At 39.1% G+C, this 20045-nt stretch overlaps 1 protein-coding gene across 2 annotated transcripts; it reads left to right on the forward strand.

The window, feature by feature from the left end:
- Positions 1-18532, forward strand: TMEM175 (transmembrane protein 175). 2 transcript variants are annotated; one of them, XM_039359706.1, is made up of 10 exons: positions 1-256; positions 2505-2543; positions 4217-4314; positions 6194-6245; positions 8643-8678; positions 10519-10602; positions 11818-11982; positions 12766-12844; positions 14396-14525; positions 16282-18532. In XM_039359706.1, the coding sequence occupies exons 1-10, from the start codon at positions 110-112 to the stop codon at positions 16946-16948; spliced, it is 1497 nt and encodes a 498-aa protein (XP_039215640.1). In that variant the 5' UTR covers positions 1-109; the 3' UTR covers positions 16949-18532. The 2 variants fall into 2 exon arrangements, with proteins under 2 accessions (XP_039215640.1, XP_039215641.1); XM_039359707.1 differs by having other exon boundaries at positions 187-256; positions 2505-2577.
- Positions 18533-20045: the final 1513 nt, after the last annotated feature.

Raw genomic sequence — 20045 nt, forward strand, 5'->3', positions numbered from 1 at the left:
CCAGGCGGAGCGGTTGGAGGGCGGGCGCCTTGCAGACGAGAAAGCGGAAGCGGCGGCGCAGGCAGCTGCTGGTTCAGTTTCTCCGCGTCTTCCGAAAATCAGAAGGACGATGGCTGAAGCGGGCGGACGTGCTCCGCTCGCCCCGACGCCGCTTAGCCCCGACCGGCCCCTGGGCGAGCTGGGCGGCGGCACCCAAGCCTCGCAGCGGCTCTTGGCGTACAGCGATGCGATCTTCTCCATCATCGCCACCGTCATGGTAAGTGTGAAAGAGGCCGCTGCGCACCGGCGAGGCTTTTAGCCCTCTTGCATTGGGAAACGGAGCCCTGCACCCCGACAGGCAGGAGTTCAACAGGCGTGTAACTTGATCCACGCAGGCTGGCGTGCCGAAAGAGCTTGGTTGATGTTGCGGGCGCGGTTTCTCCCCCTCCTTCCCTCCTTGTGCGTTGCAAGCGACTTCGGTTGAATCCTTCTGTCGTGCAGATGCAAAGAAAGTAAAATCTATTCTGCGGCTGCCCTCTTATAAGTAATGTAAAATAAGGTGGAAGATACGGCCGGTAAAGATCCTGGGAGATAGGGAGGTGCGTGGGTGGGGTGGGAAGGGGAGTGAGGTATCAACTTTTGCTGCGGCGCACCCACTGCAAAATCTTAACTTTTCTCCTGCAATGCATCAAGCAGTGGTTAGCTTCCGTCGATCATAAGGAAATCGATTTGTCTGTTTCTCTCCTCCGTTTCTTCAGGAAGCACCGTGTGTACAATGCATACAACAGTTCATTCAGTGACTGTTGGAAGTTACAATGGCTCTTAAAAAAAAGTGATATGACCATTTTTCTCCCTTATGACCATTGCTATAGCCCCATGATTTACATTCAGACACTTGGCAACTGGTTCATGTTAATGATGGCTGTGGTGTCCCCTGGGGGTCATGTGATTGCCTTTTGCGACCTCCTGACAAGCAAAGTCAGTGGGGAAGCCAGATTCACTTAATGTCTGTGTTGTACTAACTTAACAACTGCAGTGATTCACTTAATAAACCTGGCAAGTAAAGTCGTAAAATGGGGGCAAAACTCATTAAACATATTTCTCACTTAGCAAGGTAAGTTTTGGGCTCAATTATTGTTATAAGTTGAGCACTACCTATAATATATACTATGCAAAAAACTTCCTCTTTACCCTCCTTGTATCTTTGCCAGAGTTTTGCTGAGACAGTGCTGGTAACCACCCTGAGATTATACAGCTTTCTCACTCAGTAGATATTTAAGCGATGCTATCTCCAGTTCTGTTCTGGACTGTCGCATTTGCACATCGACCCTGCTGTTAGTGATGTTATGTTCTGGTTTTTGTTTTCAATCTTCATTCACAAAGATGGGAACTGTTGCTCAGAGGGAGAGGCTTGTAAATAAATCACCATGCCCAACTATGTTTTGAGAACCCATACTGTATGTGAATCCAAGCACTTGGTAGATCACCATATTTCACTTAACAAAGATCCCACATGTTGCATGGTGAAGTCCTCTATATACTGATTTGCTGGCTCAGGAATTCTGGGAATTGAAGTCCACGAGTCATAAAAGGGCCATAGTTCTCCACCTCTGTTGTAGAGCAAATTTAAATGTTACGATGCTGTTAAAAGTTACTTTGCAGCCAGTCCTCATATTTATTATCTTTGCAGGTTTATAAAGCAAAGAAAACTGAAGTACGGTCATGAGCACAGTTGTGGTTTCACTTAGCATCCACTTCACTTAAATGAGTTGCTGGTCCTAATTGTGGTCATTAAATGAGGACTCCCTGTATCTTGGATTTTCCCAGCCAAAGCCTTAATACCAAAAAGTGACTTAAAATCATTTGTCTTTTATTGCAGCACTCTTAAAAGCCCGTGGCATAAAAAATGGCCTGGGTAATTAGCCATTCATTTAAAGAGAGATTCCTAAGTGTGACCATTTCATCCATATTGGATTGTTTGTCTTTATAATAGTAGTCTTTCATACAGGAATCTTGAAGTCTGGCCAGCCTTGCTTGTGACAAGATTCTACAAAAATGTGGATGTTTTTCAACTGGACTCAATGGGATATTGTTGGCCTTAATTTAGGCTGATAAACACATTTTTAAAAGTCTTCTTTTTTCTATTTATTTTGCTTCTTTCTTTTTTTTCTGCTTTTTTATTAGTTTGTGTTAATTTTTGTTCTTTTAAAAAAATTTTAATGCACATTTATAAAAATACACTTCAAAAAGGGGTTCTTATTATTTTGTAATTCAGCTATTGAGATTTGTCAGTTTAGAAAATAATTACTGTTAAGTATCTTCAGCAATTCCGATGAAGTCCAACATCCTTGCCAAACAATATTATATTCCATATTTTTTTTTCATTGGAAAGGTATGGAAGTAACAGCACAAGGATTTCTGCTTTTGATTTCTTTTCAGAGGCATAGATGTTTTCTGCACATATATTTCATGTTTGCAAATTAAAATTTGTACGTTACTTTAGCTACATGATCTTTCTGTTTCAGATTTTACCTGTGGCACATACAAAGATACATCCAGACCAGGTACTATACTGCTTTTTCACATTTCCACATAAAGGTCAGTTGTGATTCTGTTTAATAACTAAAGTTGCAGTTTGAATTTCCAGTAAGGTTGTTATAACATAATGGAGTATGCTGTTATTGATCACTGAAATTCAGTCTCTTTTGATCTGTGAGGCCTATAGTGGGTGCAGTACAAAATGCCACAATTTGTCAGCCCAAAGGGAAATCTCTAAGTCAGTGATGGCGAATCTTTTAGAGACAGAGTGCCCCAAAACTGGCCCCGCCCCCTCACCCCGCCTGCCCGCAGGGCCACTCATCACCTCCAGGCCCGCTACAGATCACCCAGCAGCGCCATGGCGGCCACACCCTCGACCCGCGCCCAGCAGCAATGGGGCGTGAGGGCAGAGTCTTGTCTACGCTGTCTGGCTGCCATGTCCTTGGCTGCACTGCTCGGCGTGGGCCACGCTCGGGGTGACTCTCCTCCAGGGGGGCTGCTGGTGAGGGGGTTGCGGGGGGAAGCAAGGCTGGGGCAACAGCATGTGTGCCCACAGAGAGGGCTCCGAGTGCCACCTCTGGCATCCGTGCCGTAGGTTCGCCACCACTGCTCTAAGTATTGTTATCAGCCTGGGAACCAACTTTGTTTATTGTCTCACTGATATATGCTGTTCTGATCCCCCCCACACACAAAAGGAGATGAAAGTCCATTAGGAATAATAACAAAGAAAAATAGATTACAACATATTTTTCTCCCCCCTAATTCTTGACCACTTTTAGCAATGATGTAAATTCCCCAGAGGAATTGAGTAATGTTAGGAAGGGGGCTGATAATTTGGATGTCAAGGAGTTCATGGCTGAGCATGTCAGGAATTGAATATGTAATGAAGAATTGTTTCAGGAGATTGGGCATTTGTGATATAGATTTCATAGTACTGTACAGAAAAGGTAGCAGATTCTGAAAGACAAGAGTATGGTATTTTAAGCAGAGAATTTGAATAATATTGTTTACTTAACTTTATTGCAGTCTTTTAGCAGCCCAAGAAAATTGGTATTCAAATATTCAAAATGAAATTGACAATGCCAGGATAGTTAAGAACAATACAACAGACCAAACAAATGGCAAAAAGACAATATTACATGAAATACGCTAAAAAGCCTGTTCAACCACACATACTTGACAAGAAGAAATTAAAATTAGCAATCTGGAGAATATAAATGTAGAATTACAGTATAAAATACATAAACATATATGTGTGTACATACACAAGGTATAAATAAAATAATTTGGAAATTGCGCTGAATATTTGAGTTTGCTTTCCAAATCAGGGATAACACAGGATTGAACAAAAGAGAAGGCGTATCATTAACAATAAGCTTTATTTGCAATTCCTGAAAATGAAAACACAGATAAGCCAGTTTGAGATCCTAAAGTGTTATCCAGTATTTACAGGCAGGATGAATTCTTATTTGTTGATTTTTGTATTTTGTGAGCTAGGTTACAGTAGCTTTATGTCTTTGGAACAATTGAGAGACATTCACTGCTTTAAAAAATAGAATAGAATAGAATAGAATAGAATAGAATAGAATAGAGATGGAAGGGATCTTTTCATGCATTTGTTTATTGAAAAGGAATTACGTAGTGTCATACGGAAGAACAATTTGTCAGCTTTGTGATGAAGGTTGTGCCTTTTTTGCAGAAACTTGGAGAGAATGTCCAGCAGCTGCTAGCCACCAAAATTGCTGTTTATCTGATGACCTTTTTGATAGTAACAGTTGCCTGGGCAGCTCATGTCAGGTATGCAGTTTGGAGTGTTTTAGATACTGTACATCTATCAAGCCCTTGAAATTGTAACTTAACCAATCAGAAATTATTAGAAATGCCAGTAACTAGTCTGTGTGGCCAAAGAAAGTAGATGTGATGATGGGCATCTCACTTGACCTAATTCTCATTTATTCTCCTTTCATTATGATCCACTTTGTTCTTTCTACAAAATTCTGCTCCATGCTGAAGTTACTGCTGAGCTTATAAACAAACTTTATTCACGGAATTTTACAGACTGGTTTGCAAAATTTGCTACACTCAGCCTTATGAGTGAGATTACTTACCTCTCCCAACCAGTTAGACTTGTCTTCAAAATAAGGCCATTTAAGAACCCAGACAAATTCCATCAGCATCCCAGTTCTCAAGGAAGCAATCATGAAGTACTGTATTTTCCAGCATATAAGACGACTGGGCGTATAAGACGACCCCCGACTTTTGAGAAGATTTTCATGGTTTAGAAAGTCATCTTATACGCTGGAAAATACGGTACTTCTCCAAATCTTTCATTAGGATATAAGAGTTATCACCCTTCAAGTTGTCACAGCTTTACACCTATTGCATTAAACTTTGGTTTGTTGATCCTGCTGTATTGGCCCTCTTGACATGTAATAATAAATCATTAACCATGATTTTCAGACCATAACAAGTGAATTTGTGGATCATGTGTAGCTAGAAGCAGAGATATGTTGATGGATCTTAATATGCAGATGCAGCCATTCATATTCTTTTGGGCAAATGGCATTGTTGATTGAAGCAGTTCATACATGAAAATCAATCAAGATCAGCTAAACACAAGATAAAAAAATCAAGGAAGAGTAAGAATTTCTCAAATGGTAGCAATGACAGTTGTTCTAGTATCTGCTTGATTTACTGCTAGCATCTGTACTTAATTCCTTTTCCTTCCTCAGAAGAGATAGAATTCTCTAATTTATGTTATTGTATGAATTAAGTGAAGAAACCAGTTTGATGTAGTGGTTATACCGTAACACCAGGCTTATGATCAGGAGTCATGCCTTGGGCTGAAAACCAGCTCTCTCTCTCAGCCATAGGAAGGAGGCAGTAGCAAACCACTTCCAAAAAAGTTGGTAAGAAGAGATCTTTTCCAGGCCGGCCTCTAGGACTGACTAGATTAGAAGGCTTTATCTGCTCAAAGTAGATAAATAAATAAATGACAAATAGAGAAAGAATTCTGCTATCTTATCTGAAACTCGTTACAGGGGAAATATGATAAACTTAAGTAAGATAATGAGTCCTTTGCACGTGCCAAAGGGGGAGAGAGAGCAAAATTCCAGACAATTACCCTTGTGTTTTGCGGCAAACTCACACAGGAAGGAAACACTAATTCCTTTAAGGCAGTGTTTCTCAACCTTGACAATTTTAAGGCATGTGGACTTCAACTCCCAGAATTCCACAGCCAGCATTGCTGGCTGTGGAATTCTGGGAGTTGAAGTCCACATGCCTTAAAATTGTCAAGGTTGAGAAACACTGAGGTAAGACATACCAGAAAAAAAAAATGCAGTGTGTTTTCCTTTCTCCAAATCACAGAACAAGCAAGAATAGTAGCAATGTGTTGGATGACTTCACCAGAAAGTCTTGATGCTCCTAATGATTGAAATTGAGGATGTCTAATTTTCAGACTTTAAAGTCATTTTAGGAATTTTTTAAAATCCCTGAATTTTCACTGGCCATTTCCTTTGCATCTCGATTCTTGTTTCCATTTTTGCCACACAGTAGAATATTTGATAACTATCCCCAAGTTTAAGATTTGTCGGTTTGAATGAGTTTAGTTATGAATCAAAACTTTGTGGGTCTGTTTTATAAGACAATAATTTTGTTTTGTTTTTTGCTCCAGACTTTTTCAGGTGGTTGAACTCATTGATGATGTACTTGCCCTTGCAAATTTGGTGAGTGATTTTTTTTAAAAATCCTAAATCTATTTTTTAAATGATAGATGTTCCCAGCTCTTAATAAGGGATGAAATGCAGCTTGATATTTTTAAATCATTGTACTGACAAATCATAGTGTTGGTATTTGGGGTTTTGAGTTTTCATTTTTATTTTTTTTTAATGAAATGTGCTGTTGTACCAGGAGAGCTTTTAAATTCAAGTCATATCATTTCAAAATGGCCATTTGGGTGTGAAGGGAATAAGATTTGGAAAGCAGAATATACGGTTTTTCTTTTCATTACATCTTAATTTGTGATTAATAGTATACATAAAAATGGCATTTGTAGGATTTTATTATAATTTAAAACAAAACAAAACACCGTGGACGCTAAGTCTCGGAATTCTGTGTGGAAAATAACTTGCTCCTCCACCCCATTCCTTCCCTTAGTATAGAAATCAAAAGTGAGGTAGTTTCAAAATGAGGATTTTTCAGCAGATCAAAGGTCTAGTGTAGGATGCTAAGCCATAATAGTAAGATTATTCATATTTAGAGATAAACCAAATAATGTATCTTAGTCTCATTCACATATTTCTCTAAACCATAGGTTTCAAACTTCCCAGATTTCTTGGGAGCAAAGACACCTAAGCGTTTTTTTATATCTTAGAAACTCTTAGTGATATAAGTAAATTATAGTAGTATTTTTATTTACAGGTAGTCCTCAACGTACAACAGTTCATTTAGAGACCATTCAAAGTTACAAAGGCACTGAAAAAAAATTGACTTATGGCCATGTTTCACACTTAAAACCATTGCAGCATCCCTATGATCATGTGATCAAAAATCAGACGCTTGGCAACTGGCTCACATTGATGACCACTGCAGTGTCCCAGGGTCATGTGATCACCTTTTTCCACCTTCTAACAGGCAGAGTCAATGGAGAAGCCGGATTTACTTAACAACTTCAGTGATTCACTTAACAACTGTGGCAAGAAAGGTTGTAAAATGGGACAAAACTCGCTTAACAAATGTCTCACTTAGCAACCAAAATTTGGGACTCAATTGTGGTCAATAAGTTGAGGACTACCTGTACTTCGATGATTTGCGGATCTTGCAATTAGGTTGTTAAGGAGTGAAGAGCGATCTCCAGGATTCTTGCCTTAGAAACTTTCGCATTTCAAAAAGGAAAGGTACATTTCAACTGGCAACTTAGCAAAAGTATTCTTATTATATGTTTTCCTTTGAAAGGCAACGCCAGAGCAATTTGATGTCTGTGGCAAGTGATACAGATTATTAAAGGAGAAAATATGATAGTGCAAAATGAAATAAAAGAAACCAAAAGATTATGCAGGGAGCTAGACCAGGGGTCCCCAACGGTACTGGGCCGTGGCATGCTGCACAAACAAGCAAAGCCCAATCTGCAGGATGCAGGCAGCACACAAAACCACACCTCTCCGGTCCACGAAAAAAACTCTCTCCACGTAATGAGTCCCTGGTGGCCAAAACGTTGGGGACCTCTGAGCTAGACGATAGGCTCAGCCAGAAGTATTGAAACCTTTCATTCATAGCTCTTTAAAAAAAATGAAGGCCCTCATTCCCCTTCTGAGGTTTAACTGGAGCCATTGATTTGGGATGGTTTTAAAAGTAACGGTGGAATAGAAGTACATGTAAAAGTATGTTAATTTCCAGACCTGTGGAATTTTTCCCAAAGATGGGGGTGATATTAGCCAGTAAAGTTATCCTCTGATGTTATCTTTGCCATTCAGAAAAGAATTGAACTGAAGTATTAATACCGCTTTACAAAGCCTCAGTAAGGCCACATCTGGAATACTGCATCCAGTTTTGGTCACCACATTACAAAAAAAGATGTTGAGACTTTGAAAAAATTGCAGAGCAGAGCAACTAAGATGATTACAGGCCTGGAGACTAAAACATACGAAAAACTGTTGCAAAAATTGGGTACGGCTAGTCTAGAGAAAAGAAGGACTAGGGGTGATATGATTGCTGTATTCCAGTATTTGAGGGGCTGCCACAAAGACAAGGGGGTCAACTTATTTTCCAAAGCACCAGAAGGAAAGACAAGTAACAATGGATGGAAATTAATCAAGGAGAGAAGCTGGAATTAAGGAGAAACTTTCTAAAAGTGAGAACAGTCAACCAGTGGAACAGCTTGCCTTCAGAAGTGATGGGTGCTCCATCAATGGAGATTTGTAAAGAAGAGATTGGACAGCCATTTGCCTGAAATGGTATAGGGTCTCCTGCTTGAATGGGGATGGACTAGAAGACCTCCAAGGCCCATTCCAGCTCTGCTCTGATTGATTGATTGATTGCCGCCACAGAATGATAATTGAATTAGCGTATATATGAACAGGAGACAGTTTCTTTTTATCTATTAAATCACTTTTTCCTTTTCCTAGGCATGCATGATGAGCATTACTTTTTTGCCATATACAGTAAGTAAACACTCTATGTCACATCTTTAGGCTACTGCCTGGATTGGTAACCAGATTTCCAGATTTGTACATTGCATTGAACCAGAAACTGACCACGCAAGCTGTGTTTTTCACCTGTGCAGGGACTGATTTGTAGTTCAATACATTGTGCAAATGTGATCTATTTAAGAGAGTTTAGGAGCATGCTGGAATCTTGAGCCAATATTTGATACATCTGAGATCAACTGAATAGAGGTAAAACATTAAACCTGCTGATCCAATGCAGGATGCATTTTGAAGATGCAGGAGCCACAATGGGTAAGAGTATGTATGAACTTAACTATACATGTTACCTTATCTGATCTAGTAGGATCAGACTTTGAAGGTATCAAACATCAAACAAAAAGAAACAGATAGAAGCAAAGTAATAAATAATTAAACCCAGAACAGAAAATAACCACAAAAAAGCAAAGATAACACCCAAATAAAATTGAAAGAGGCACCCGCAGTCAATCATCTGGGATCAAACACAAATTGCAGCAGAAGACCTTTGAACTGTTTCCAGAATTGCAACAAGGTGGAGGCTGCACATATTTCTTGCTGGAGAATATTCCATAAGGTAGAAGCTAGTGCAGATGAAGTAAAATGGGTGGATCTGAAACATGGACATAGTTATAATATATAATGTATAGCATTATAATGTATATAATATATATAATGTACAATGTTTATATATATATATATATATATATATATATATATATATATATATATATATATATATACATACATACATACATACATACACACACACACACACACATACATACACACACACACACACACATATACTGTACTTCCTATGTTTGGAATGGAATTTGGATATTTTTTCTTCGATGTTTAAAAACTATAGAGCTCATACTACAATTTGTATATATTTTATTTCTCAAAATGATAATATGAGACTAGGCTGAAGCTGCCATACCTAAAGATGGAGTAAGCACCTAAAACAACCAGGAATCTTGTCTAAAAGATCACTTAGGGGAAGTAATTAAGAAGGAACTAGATTGTTAAGGGAAAAAAGTGGCATCTGAACCAGACAAAGGAAGCTGGGTCTGAGCAGATGGGAAATCTAAGCCCCATCAACAGCTACCCGACTTGAAAATCAACAAGGCAAGAATAGCTGACAGTATTGTGAATCAGGAAAGCAAGGACTTTGGGGGGAATAAAAGGATCCTGAAGCCTGCTCTTTGAGTCATCCTTGGATCCAGAATTGGCAGTTTCCATCCTTCTGGCTAGTGCCTATTAACCTATTACTTTAGTTATAAGACCTATGGTGGTGCAGTGGTTAGAATGCAGTATTGCAGACTAATTCTGCTCACTGCCAAGAGTTCAATCCTGTCTGGCTCAAGGTTGACTCAGTCTCCCATCCTTCCAGGGTCGGTAAATGAGGACCCAGATTGTTGGGGGGGGCAATATGCTGACCCTATAAACCACTTAGAGAGAGCTGTAAAGCACTATGAAGCGGTATATAAGTCTAAGTGCTATTGCTAGTTCTGAAGGACCTGGGTAAGTGTGGGTGTGAGGAAGAGCAAATATACATTGCTACTAGAAAGTTTTGTTGTTTCTTGAAATTGACCAGGTCTCAACTGGTTATGTGAGTGACCATAAGCCAAACATGGAGTGTACGTAACAACAGCAACTCCTGCCACCAATTTTCTGCAGATTGATTTGGAGCAGGCAAGGCATGGAGGGTCACAAAAGGGATTCAGGGAGATAGATTTGGTCCTAGGATCTCAGATTAACCACTTGCTTTAATATGTTCTGAAATACTGAAAGAATCAAATTTCTGATTTTGCAGTTCTCCTTAATGGCATCTTTTCCTGAGGAACCATTTGGCCTTTTTATCTTTAGTAGCTGTGCTGTTGTATTCGGTGTTATCCAGGTATAGTTGTTTTATATTTCAGTACAGGTAGTTCTCAATTTGCAGCAATTCATTTAGTGATCGTTCAAAGTTACAACGGCATTGAAAAAAGTGACTTATGACCATTTTCCACACTTATGACCATTGCAGCATCCCCATGGTCACGTGATTTACATTTGGATGTTTGACAACTGACTCACATTTATGACGGTTGCAATGTCCCGGAGTCACATGGTCAACTTTTGCGACCTTTTGACAAGCAGAGTCCATGGGGAAACCAGATTCACTTAACAACCGTGTTACTAATTTAAGAACTGCAGTGATTCACTTTAACAAACGTGTCGAGAAAAGTCATAAGAGGGGGCAAAACTCACTTAACAAATTTCTCACTTAGCAACATAAATGTTGAGCTCAGTTGTGTTGTATGTTGAGGACTACCTGTACTGTATAGTTTAGTAAACCATAGTTAAAATGATATGGGTAGTAATTACAAGATTAACACTATTTTCCTTTGTGAGAGAATGTTCAGGTAGTCTAATTTCCATTGCTAAGCTAGGTAGTTGTTAAGTGAGCTCTACCCAGTTTTACAACTTCTTTGCCATGGTTGTTAAGCGAATCACCACAGTCCTTAACTTATTAAGAATCTAGCTTTCCCCTATTGACTTTGCTTGTCAGAAGCTGGCTGGGGAGGTTGTAAATGGTGATCACATGACCCGGGGACATAACAACCATAGTAAAGGTGTTCTGGTTTTGTGACTATATGTCGAGCACGGAACGCTGTTACCTTCCCACTGAAGTGGTACCTATTTATCTACTCCCATTTGCATGCTTTAGAACTGCTGGGACAACTGACAGGAGTTCCACCCGCTGTGCAGCTCTCGGGTCTCAAATCCAGACTGCCGGTTTGTCAGCTGACAACCTCAACATCTTTAATCTCTGAACCATCATGCTCCCAGTTTAAGTTAAGGATGCTACAATAAGGTGTTTTGATGTGGGTGGGCACACAGCTGCTCTATAAGCCCAGAAAAGTATATGGCTTCTTTAAGGAGGCCCCCAAAAGTATGGTATGTGTATCTACATCTGCTCCAAAATACCTATTCAGCTTTGAATCCAAAGTGCAGTATATCCCTATTAGATCTCAAGGCAAATCTTCCAAGCACCCGTACTGTGATTTGAATTTACAGCCAAACAATTCTTTGCTTTCTAACGGTGCAGCAATATTTTCTTGTTTTGCAGGTGATGATTGTATTATATGCTTTCAGACATTCGTATCTACTGAATCATCAGATACAGGAATCTGAAAATAAGGCATTTTATAAATACCACATCTTAAAGATCATCCTGAGAGGACCAACGCTGAGTTTTTTGGCTGCCATTTTTTCATTTTTCTTCTTTCCATTGGTAGGTTCATTGAATTGGAACAGTGCTTCCCAAATGCTGTACCATTATGTTGTGGTGGGCCTTAAATTTAGTGATTACATAAGATGAGGGTCTATCCAAGAGGTAGGAAACCATGGCCCCTTTATAACTTGTGGACTTCAACTCCCAGAATTCCTGAGTCAACATGGCTGACTCAGGAACTCTGGGAGTTGAAGTCCATAAGTCATGAAAGGGCCATGATTCCCTACCCCTGATCTATACATTATGGTTTTTCTACTGTTTCGGACTTTGAGTTATTCCATCCTTTTGATGCTTTCCTTCACGTGAGAGTAATTCTCTTCTGGCTCTACAAAGCTGTTGAAGATGATCCTTGCTATTAGGATTCTTTATGAATTGCAAGAAAAAGTTACCTTGATATTATATTGGAAAGAATTGTTGCTTTATACAGACTACATAAAAGAAGCAGATGTCTTTCTCAGAGATCCATAAGCTTAAGAGGTCCATAAGCACTGGAATGCTCTGTCAAGAGTCCTGTACAAGGAATTGTAAAGTACATGACTCTGAATTGCCATTATTCTTCACTGTGATGACGTGTTAACTGACAAATGTGAATTTGGACTTAACTGCTGTTTTTCCTCTAAAACCCATTTTTGTTAAATGATTCAAGAGAATCATTTAGAGTCTTTTATTTAATTAGGGAACACACAGTGCCTGACAAGTAGGACAAATGGAAATGTATCCTTTTCTACTTATTACTATTAATGCAAAAATATTCAGTAAATGTGTGTCTCTATTTCCTTGCAGTCGTACATGTTCCTTGGGCTCATTATTTTTTTCCCACTTCTCAGCCATCTAACCAAATGGTTTAGAAGCAGAATTCTTGGTGAGTGTTTATAAATATTTGTAAATTCCTCAGGGAAATTTAAGAACTAGATGATGTATACCAACAACCTTATCATCATTAAGCATTCATCTTTTGGTTCAGTCACTTCCCTGGATAATTTCCTGCTCCTCTCAGTACAATCCTTTTCACACAAGCTCCTCAACTTTGTAGTGAAATGTTTGTGGAGTCCTTGATGTTACCAACTAGGTAACATCATCAGTGTTACTGAGAGTTATCTACAGTAACTTGCCCTGCCCGTTCCTTGATAGATCCTTGATTAGGATATTGCTTTCTGCTTGATTGTTCGCCTGATGTTACTTCCTGCTTATGTGGGTGTTGGCTGTTGAAAAGAATGTATCCTGGTCTTTTTATTTCCACCTTAGCTTTTTGTTGTCTCTTTTGAATGGTGTGTATTTCTATATATTTGTTGGTGGCTGATTTTCTTCCCACTGCTGATGAAATACACACAGCTGAGGCAGCTATTGCCTTTTTTTTTAACCCATCTTTATTATTTTTATAAATACCTCAAGGTGGCAAAAATATCAATACTCCTTCCACCTCCTATTTTTTCCACAACAACAACAGCCCTGTGAGGTGGGCTGGGCTGAGAGAGAGAGTGACTGGCCCAAAGTCAGCCAGCTGACTTTCATGGCTAAGGCGGGAGTATAACTCACAAACCCCCGCCTTCTAGCATGATGCCTTAACCCAGTGGTTCTCAACCTTTTTATTGCCGCGACCCCCAACCGGTCATAAGTCCAGGATTACTCAACCGGTCGTTAGTCGAGGACTACTCAACTGGTGCAGCACCGTTTGCAGAATGGGACTTTTGGTGGGCTCAGCAGGGCAGAGACAGCCTGGACAATTCCTATTGGCTTTTGAAAGCCAATAGAATTAGACTCTATTCAAGAGAGTCTATTCTATTGGCTTTCAAAAGCCAATAGAATAAAAGGGAGTAGCACAGCTAAGGAAAAGGGGGAAAAAATGGCGGACTGCGTTGTTTGGCGACCCCCGTGAAATGGTCGTTCGACCCCAAATGGGGTCCCGACCCACAGGTTGAGAACCACTGCCTTAACCACTGGACCAAACTGGCTCTTTGCAAGGCTCTTGTGTGTCTTCCCTGAAGCCTCATCACTGGGAGGAAGACATTGGTGAAAGTAAGCTGGGGGCAGGAGGAGGACTAGGCAGCAGCAGAAGAGTCCAGGCAGCCGAGAGAGCAAAGATGGCGGGAGACAGACAGTCAGGAGGAGTTGGAGCACACACTACGATTGTAAATGCAGGTGGACTGCCAAGTGCCCAAATTTTGATCACATGACTAAAGGGGGCCCGCAACAGCCATAACTTCAAACCATCACTGAATGGTCATTAAACAAAGACTACCTAAATACTTCCCAACAATGTTGGGTAAACAAAGCATTTATGGTACAAGAATGATGATAATCCAAATTGATAGTGCTTTTGGAGGAGGGGCTTGTGGGCTTTATGAAGAAGCAAACCAATTGTCATCTTAACATGGAAACCAATTTTGTTAAGCGTGGTCATTTTTGTTGACAGGTCAAGAGGAGGAACTCCCTGTAGAGTATTTTACTTCTTACCTTAAGGAACCCTTGAGTAAGGAACGAGTGGAAAGTTTCACTGATGGAGTTTATGCAATTGTTGCAACTCTGTTAATTCTGGATATATGGTAAGTCTTCGGCAAAAGAATAAAATTGCACCCAGGATTTTCAAGTGTGATGCACTGCTAAGAGAAAAAAATAGTATCTGTAATTGAGGATATTTATTATCATGGTTGGCACGATGATCCTGATCATCATGGTCAACATGATCCTGCCCACCTAGCAGTTTGAAAGCATCCAAATGTAAGTAGATAAATAGATACTGTATTTTCTGGTGTATAAGACGACTTTCTAAAGCATTCAAATTGGCTCCGAAGTCGGGGGTCGTCTTATACGCCGAGTCGTCTTATATGCCGGAAATTACGGTAGTTTCCAGCGTATAAGACGACTTTCTAGGCATTCAAGTCGGCTCTGAAGTTGGGGGTCGTCTTATACGCCGGGTCGTCTAATATGCCGGAAAATACAGTACCGCTTATTTAGGAATGTAACAGCATTCAATGCATCTTGGTCTATAGTCATGCTGACCCCACGACCATGGAAATACCTTCGGACAATGCTGGCTCCCTCAGCTAAGAAATGGAAATGAGTACCACTCCCTAGAGTGGATAAGGGGAAACCTTTATCTTTATTATCATGGACAGACCTCTCATAAACATGCCTAAACTTCGTTGTCTCCAAAGTGCCATGTTCAGTTGAGATTTTATTTATTTTATTTATTTGTTCAATTTATATGCCACCTATCTCTTTGGTAAGTTGACTCTAGGAGGTTTACAGTTAAAATTGTAAAACCATGTCAATTAAAATTTTAAAAATTATGCAGAAAAAAAACAGGAACCAAGATACAGACAGTATAGTAATGAGGTCTTATTACATCCAGCGGTGAGTGCTTCTCCCCTCAGGACCCACAGCCAACTGGCAAAACTTAAGTTTTAATACCTTTCCGGAAGACCAAAAGGGTGGGATTTGTTCAGTCCCATGGAAAATATATGTGCTGATTATCCCAAGTAATTTAACATTCTGTGCCAAGCAATCCGTGCTGTGTCAACAACAAAAACAATTACGGGACATTTTTTCCCCACTTCTTGTTTTGTTTCATTCATTGTACAAGGATTTGCAGCGGTTATTTGCCATTGGTGTGGTTTCTCACTGAGCACTGGGTAGATACTTTCAAGCACTGTGACAACATAGATCACACGAACATGGTTTGGTTTTGGATTACCATGCTATGGCAGGTCACCCCTTGTTTCTTAGGTTCTTTTAAAGATGACCTTCTTAAAAAACTGAATTCTGAATCCTTTGAGAATTGTGAAGACTTATGTCATTGCTTAGGATTATTATAGTCAGGATAAAAGCTTACCAATCCTCGTTTGTTCTTGATAGGAAAAAATGCCTATTATATAGTTAAGACAATGAAAAGTTTGCTCTGGAGCTTCCTCACTTAATATTATCTTCAAAATTTATTGCTGTAAATACTTTGCTAGAAATGCAACAGAATGTAGATTACACATACTTTAATAAAGGAATGGGTGAGTTTGCATAGATCTGTATTGCATGCCCACATTGGCAGATGGTTTCCAGGGTAATCAGATGTGACTATTCCTGAAGCAGAGCTCTATTACAGTCGCAACAAAAGTAGTCTGATGCGTTTACATTTTCTTCTTGGTTAGGCATGGAATGAAATGGATTCAAGACGTTATTGAGGTTATAAACCAACTCAGTCAACCGAAGTTAAATTCATGAAGTATCACTTTAAAATAGATTATTTGTTGTGCGGGTATTCTAAATACATATATATATGTATATATTGTTTACTTTCCTCAACAGTGAAGATAATGTTCCTGACAATAACATAGTTAATGAGAAATATAATGGTCATCTTGCTGAAGCACTGAGAGAATTTGGTCCAAGTTTCCTTGCCTACTTCGGATCGTTTGTAACTATTGGTCTTCTCTGGTTTGTCCACCATTCGCTCTTCCTCCATGTGACAAAAGCCACCCGACTGATGAGCCTCCTTAACACCCTCTCTTTGGCTTTTATTGGTGGACTTCCTCTTGCTTACCAGCTGACCAGTGAGTTTGCCGAGAAGTCTTACAACGAAATAGAAGCCATTCAGATCAGCTGTGTTACCATTTTTTTTGCCAGCATCTTCCAGTTCAGCATATGGATTGCTGCGCTGTTCCATGAAGCTGAGACATTGCATCCTTTTGCGAGGTACGGTGGCAAAGAACACGCCTTCATGTTTGCAAAGCTTTCTCTCTACCCCTGCGTGAGCCTTGCAGTCTTCTGCCTGACGTGTGTTGTGAGTGAGCTAAGTACGTCTATTTTTCATCTCACACAAATAATCGTCCCATTTGCTTTCCTTGTATTGCGCATCTTCGTCAGAATCAGCTTGATGATACTAAACTATATAATGTCGATGGCCAGGCCAAAGAACAATGTTTTAGAAGAAGAAGAAGAAGCCTGTTTATCCCCAGCCGATACGCTATCGTAGTTTTCCCTGCACTTTACATGGAAAATCAAGATACTCCTGTGACTTGGAGATTTCTAGATTCAACTAAAACTGAATTGTTCCTTTCTTTAGGGATGCTCAGCTTTCCCTTTTATTCGTGGACTGGCATCTGGAGAGAGAGTTTGGCTAGAATACTTACCACCTCAATAGTCTCACTGATCATAGACGATTGGTGAGGAATCGTAAGATGCTTGGGCAAAAATAATGGCATTAGCAGTTTCTTGGGAAGTGCCATTTGTCATACCCAGTAAAGGTGATAATATGAATGTCCTTATCCATTCCATGGCCATTAAGTGACCTGGAGGATGTATTAAACTGCTAAATAATTCAGTGTGTGTCTTGAGTTGCAACCCTAACAGCTGCTGTCTAATCTATGTAATCTAGCAAATCAGTGTAAAGTAACATGATTAACTGAACAAACGAACTGTGAATGAACAAATTACTATCAGCAATTATACAAGACGTAGTTCATTCAGCACTGGCAACTTAAAGAAACCTGTATGTTCAGCATGCTAAATGTTCAGAGAATATTTAGAAAGAGTTGGCTGTCAGTATAACCAAAGTTATAACTTGATGAGGGGATACTTACGATATAGGTTTGTCCCATTATTGCCCCAATAATGTGACAAGCCTACTTCGTAAGTATCCTTTAGAATCCAGTGTTAATAGCCATAACTTTAATAATGTAATTTTCAAAAAATAAATTATTATTATTATTGTGATGCTGTATTATATCCCAGTCATTTGGAATTTATCAGTAGATGAAGAACGATTAATGAAACAAGAAAGATCATTCTGTTATGATGGGAAGGTAGAACTTAAAATAGTCCTTGGATTATCATGACAATTGGGACCAGGAACTTTTTTACTAAGCAACAGGGTTGTAAAGTGTGACATCACGTGACTATGTCACTTAGAATGGCAACTCTGGCAGCCCCAGGTACTGTTAAATGAGGATCATGTGGGTCATTAAGTGAGGACTTTGCGTGACTCTGACTTCCAACTTCCTGCTGGCTTCCCCAACTGATCAAGAGACAAAAGAAATCTACTGCCAGCAGATCTAGCAGCATAGAATCAACAAATGGAAACTTATCCAAGTAAAACATTTATTTGTGGGAAGCTGGTATGAAGAGTCAGAAATTGTAAAAATGCCACGCGACTACAGAGATGTTGCAGTGTTTGGAACTCCAGGGTACTGTCGTAAGTTCCTCTTGTTTAGTTTCATCATAACTGAATGGTTGCTGAATGGTGAATGGTAGTGACCTGCGAGCTTGTACAATGCATGATGATGTGTGTTTGTTCTCTGCTTATGAACTGATACCCTGTGGATGTAATGAAAAGACTACAGTAGTGGCCAAAATTGTGGAAACCCTTTGGGAAAAGTACAGTCGAAATTCCACCTTTGGTTAAGTCTCCACGAATTTTTGTTCTAATTTCTTTATTACTGTAGCCTTGTTCACTTAATAATACTATTTTACATCGCTTTCTGGGCAACCAGTCAAGTCTTTGCACCATTACTTTAATTTTATTACGTTTTACAAGCTCACTAAGTGAAAGAACAAAAAAAACCCCAACCAACTTGATAGCGATCACATAACACAGTCAAATGTCCTCCTCTCAGCTTCAATACATGACATCAGTAACTGAATCCTACTGTAATCTGATTGGTTCATTGCCAAAACAAGATGACACCTGATTGGCTCTCTAAACACTCATGCTCATTGGCTACAATCAGATGAAGGAAAGCTACCTGATATCAACCTAAGCAAGTTGTGCTTCCTTTTTCTGGTTATTTGGCTATAACTTTTCATAGAATGCAGTACAGATAATTGAACAAACTTCACTGCATTACATTCTTGATTAAATTATCTTTCCATTTATATATAATTTTATGGTACTATGCCAAAAAAAGTGGTGTTATTAGCCATCAAACCTCAAAAGTACACTTTTCCTAAAAGGTTTCCACAATTTTGGCCATTACTGTAATGTCACGCCACTTCCTCAAGGTTAAATGATGTGTTTAAAATCTGACCTCTTTTCTATTCATGCAATAATGTTTCTGTCCTTGTATTTTTTTTGGTTGATGTTCATTTCCATTTATTCTTTTCCTAGTTCTGTATCATATTATACTTCCATTGTTTATTTTTATTGTTTTATTCCTTTGCTCTTCTTATGGTTACATCTTTTTATCATTTTTTTCCTGTTTTATTGTTGTAAGCCACCCAGATTAACCTCACAGGGAGATAAATTTAACAAATTAAACAAATAAACAAACAAATAAGTTAAAAAAAAGATTCTGTTTGATGCTAGCTAGAGCCTTGAAACAGATAATCCTTCGGAAGCCTTATGTTGCCTTTTGAGAATAGTTGGCTCATATCATAAATGTGAAATATTTTCCTAGCTCCTTGTGCTTTTTTCCTTCAATATTATTCTCCTCTGCGCCTTAACAAGGTTGCTTGCAGTATCAAGCTATTAATATGTCTACAAGTTTCCTGTTAAATTCTTTTTGTCATTTGATGTGAGAATTTTTTGCACATAATATTTGGTGTAGTTTCTCAACAGAAACTCATCATTACTGCTCTCAAAAAAAAAAGAATAGTAGAACTACTTTAAAAGCATTACACAGGCAAGCTGTGAAATAGCTTTTCTTTCTTCAGTGCACTATATTATATAAATGTAAAATGAATTTATGGTATTTCATTAATATGTATTTGCAAGATATGGTATATTTGAGATTTGAGTTAGATTGAATTGCAACACAGCTGCAATGCTCCTTGACATATGTGTTAATTAAATGGAATCTTTTTTTTTAAATTAAAGATGTTATTTTTACCAAGAGTTGATATCTCATATCATTTCAACTATTTCAACTAAAACCTATTCCCCATAGCACGGAGAAAGAGAATGTGACTTAGACATTTTCCTTCACCATTTAGAGTAGCTTAAAAAGTATTTTAGAAACTTCTGGATGGTCATGAAGTCCAACGCTAACATAGCTGGTGAAAACTTCCAGACATCTTTTCTCTTAATTCAGTGGAGGAAGAAACCATCTGTAGTTTTCTAAACTAGGAAAGACCCA

The sequence above is a fragment of the Crotalus tigris genome, unplaced genomic scaffold (genome assembly GCF_016545835.1).
Source record: "Crotalus tigris isolate CLP2741 ecotype Arizona unplaced genomic scaffold, ASM1654583v1 scf7180000019100.1392032, whole genome shotgun sequence".
Taxonomy (NCBI): domain Eukaryota; kingdom Metazoa; phylum Chordata; class Lepidosauria; order Squamata; family Viperidae; genus Crotalus; species Crotalus tigris.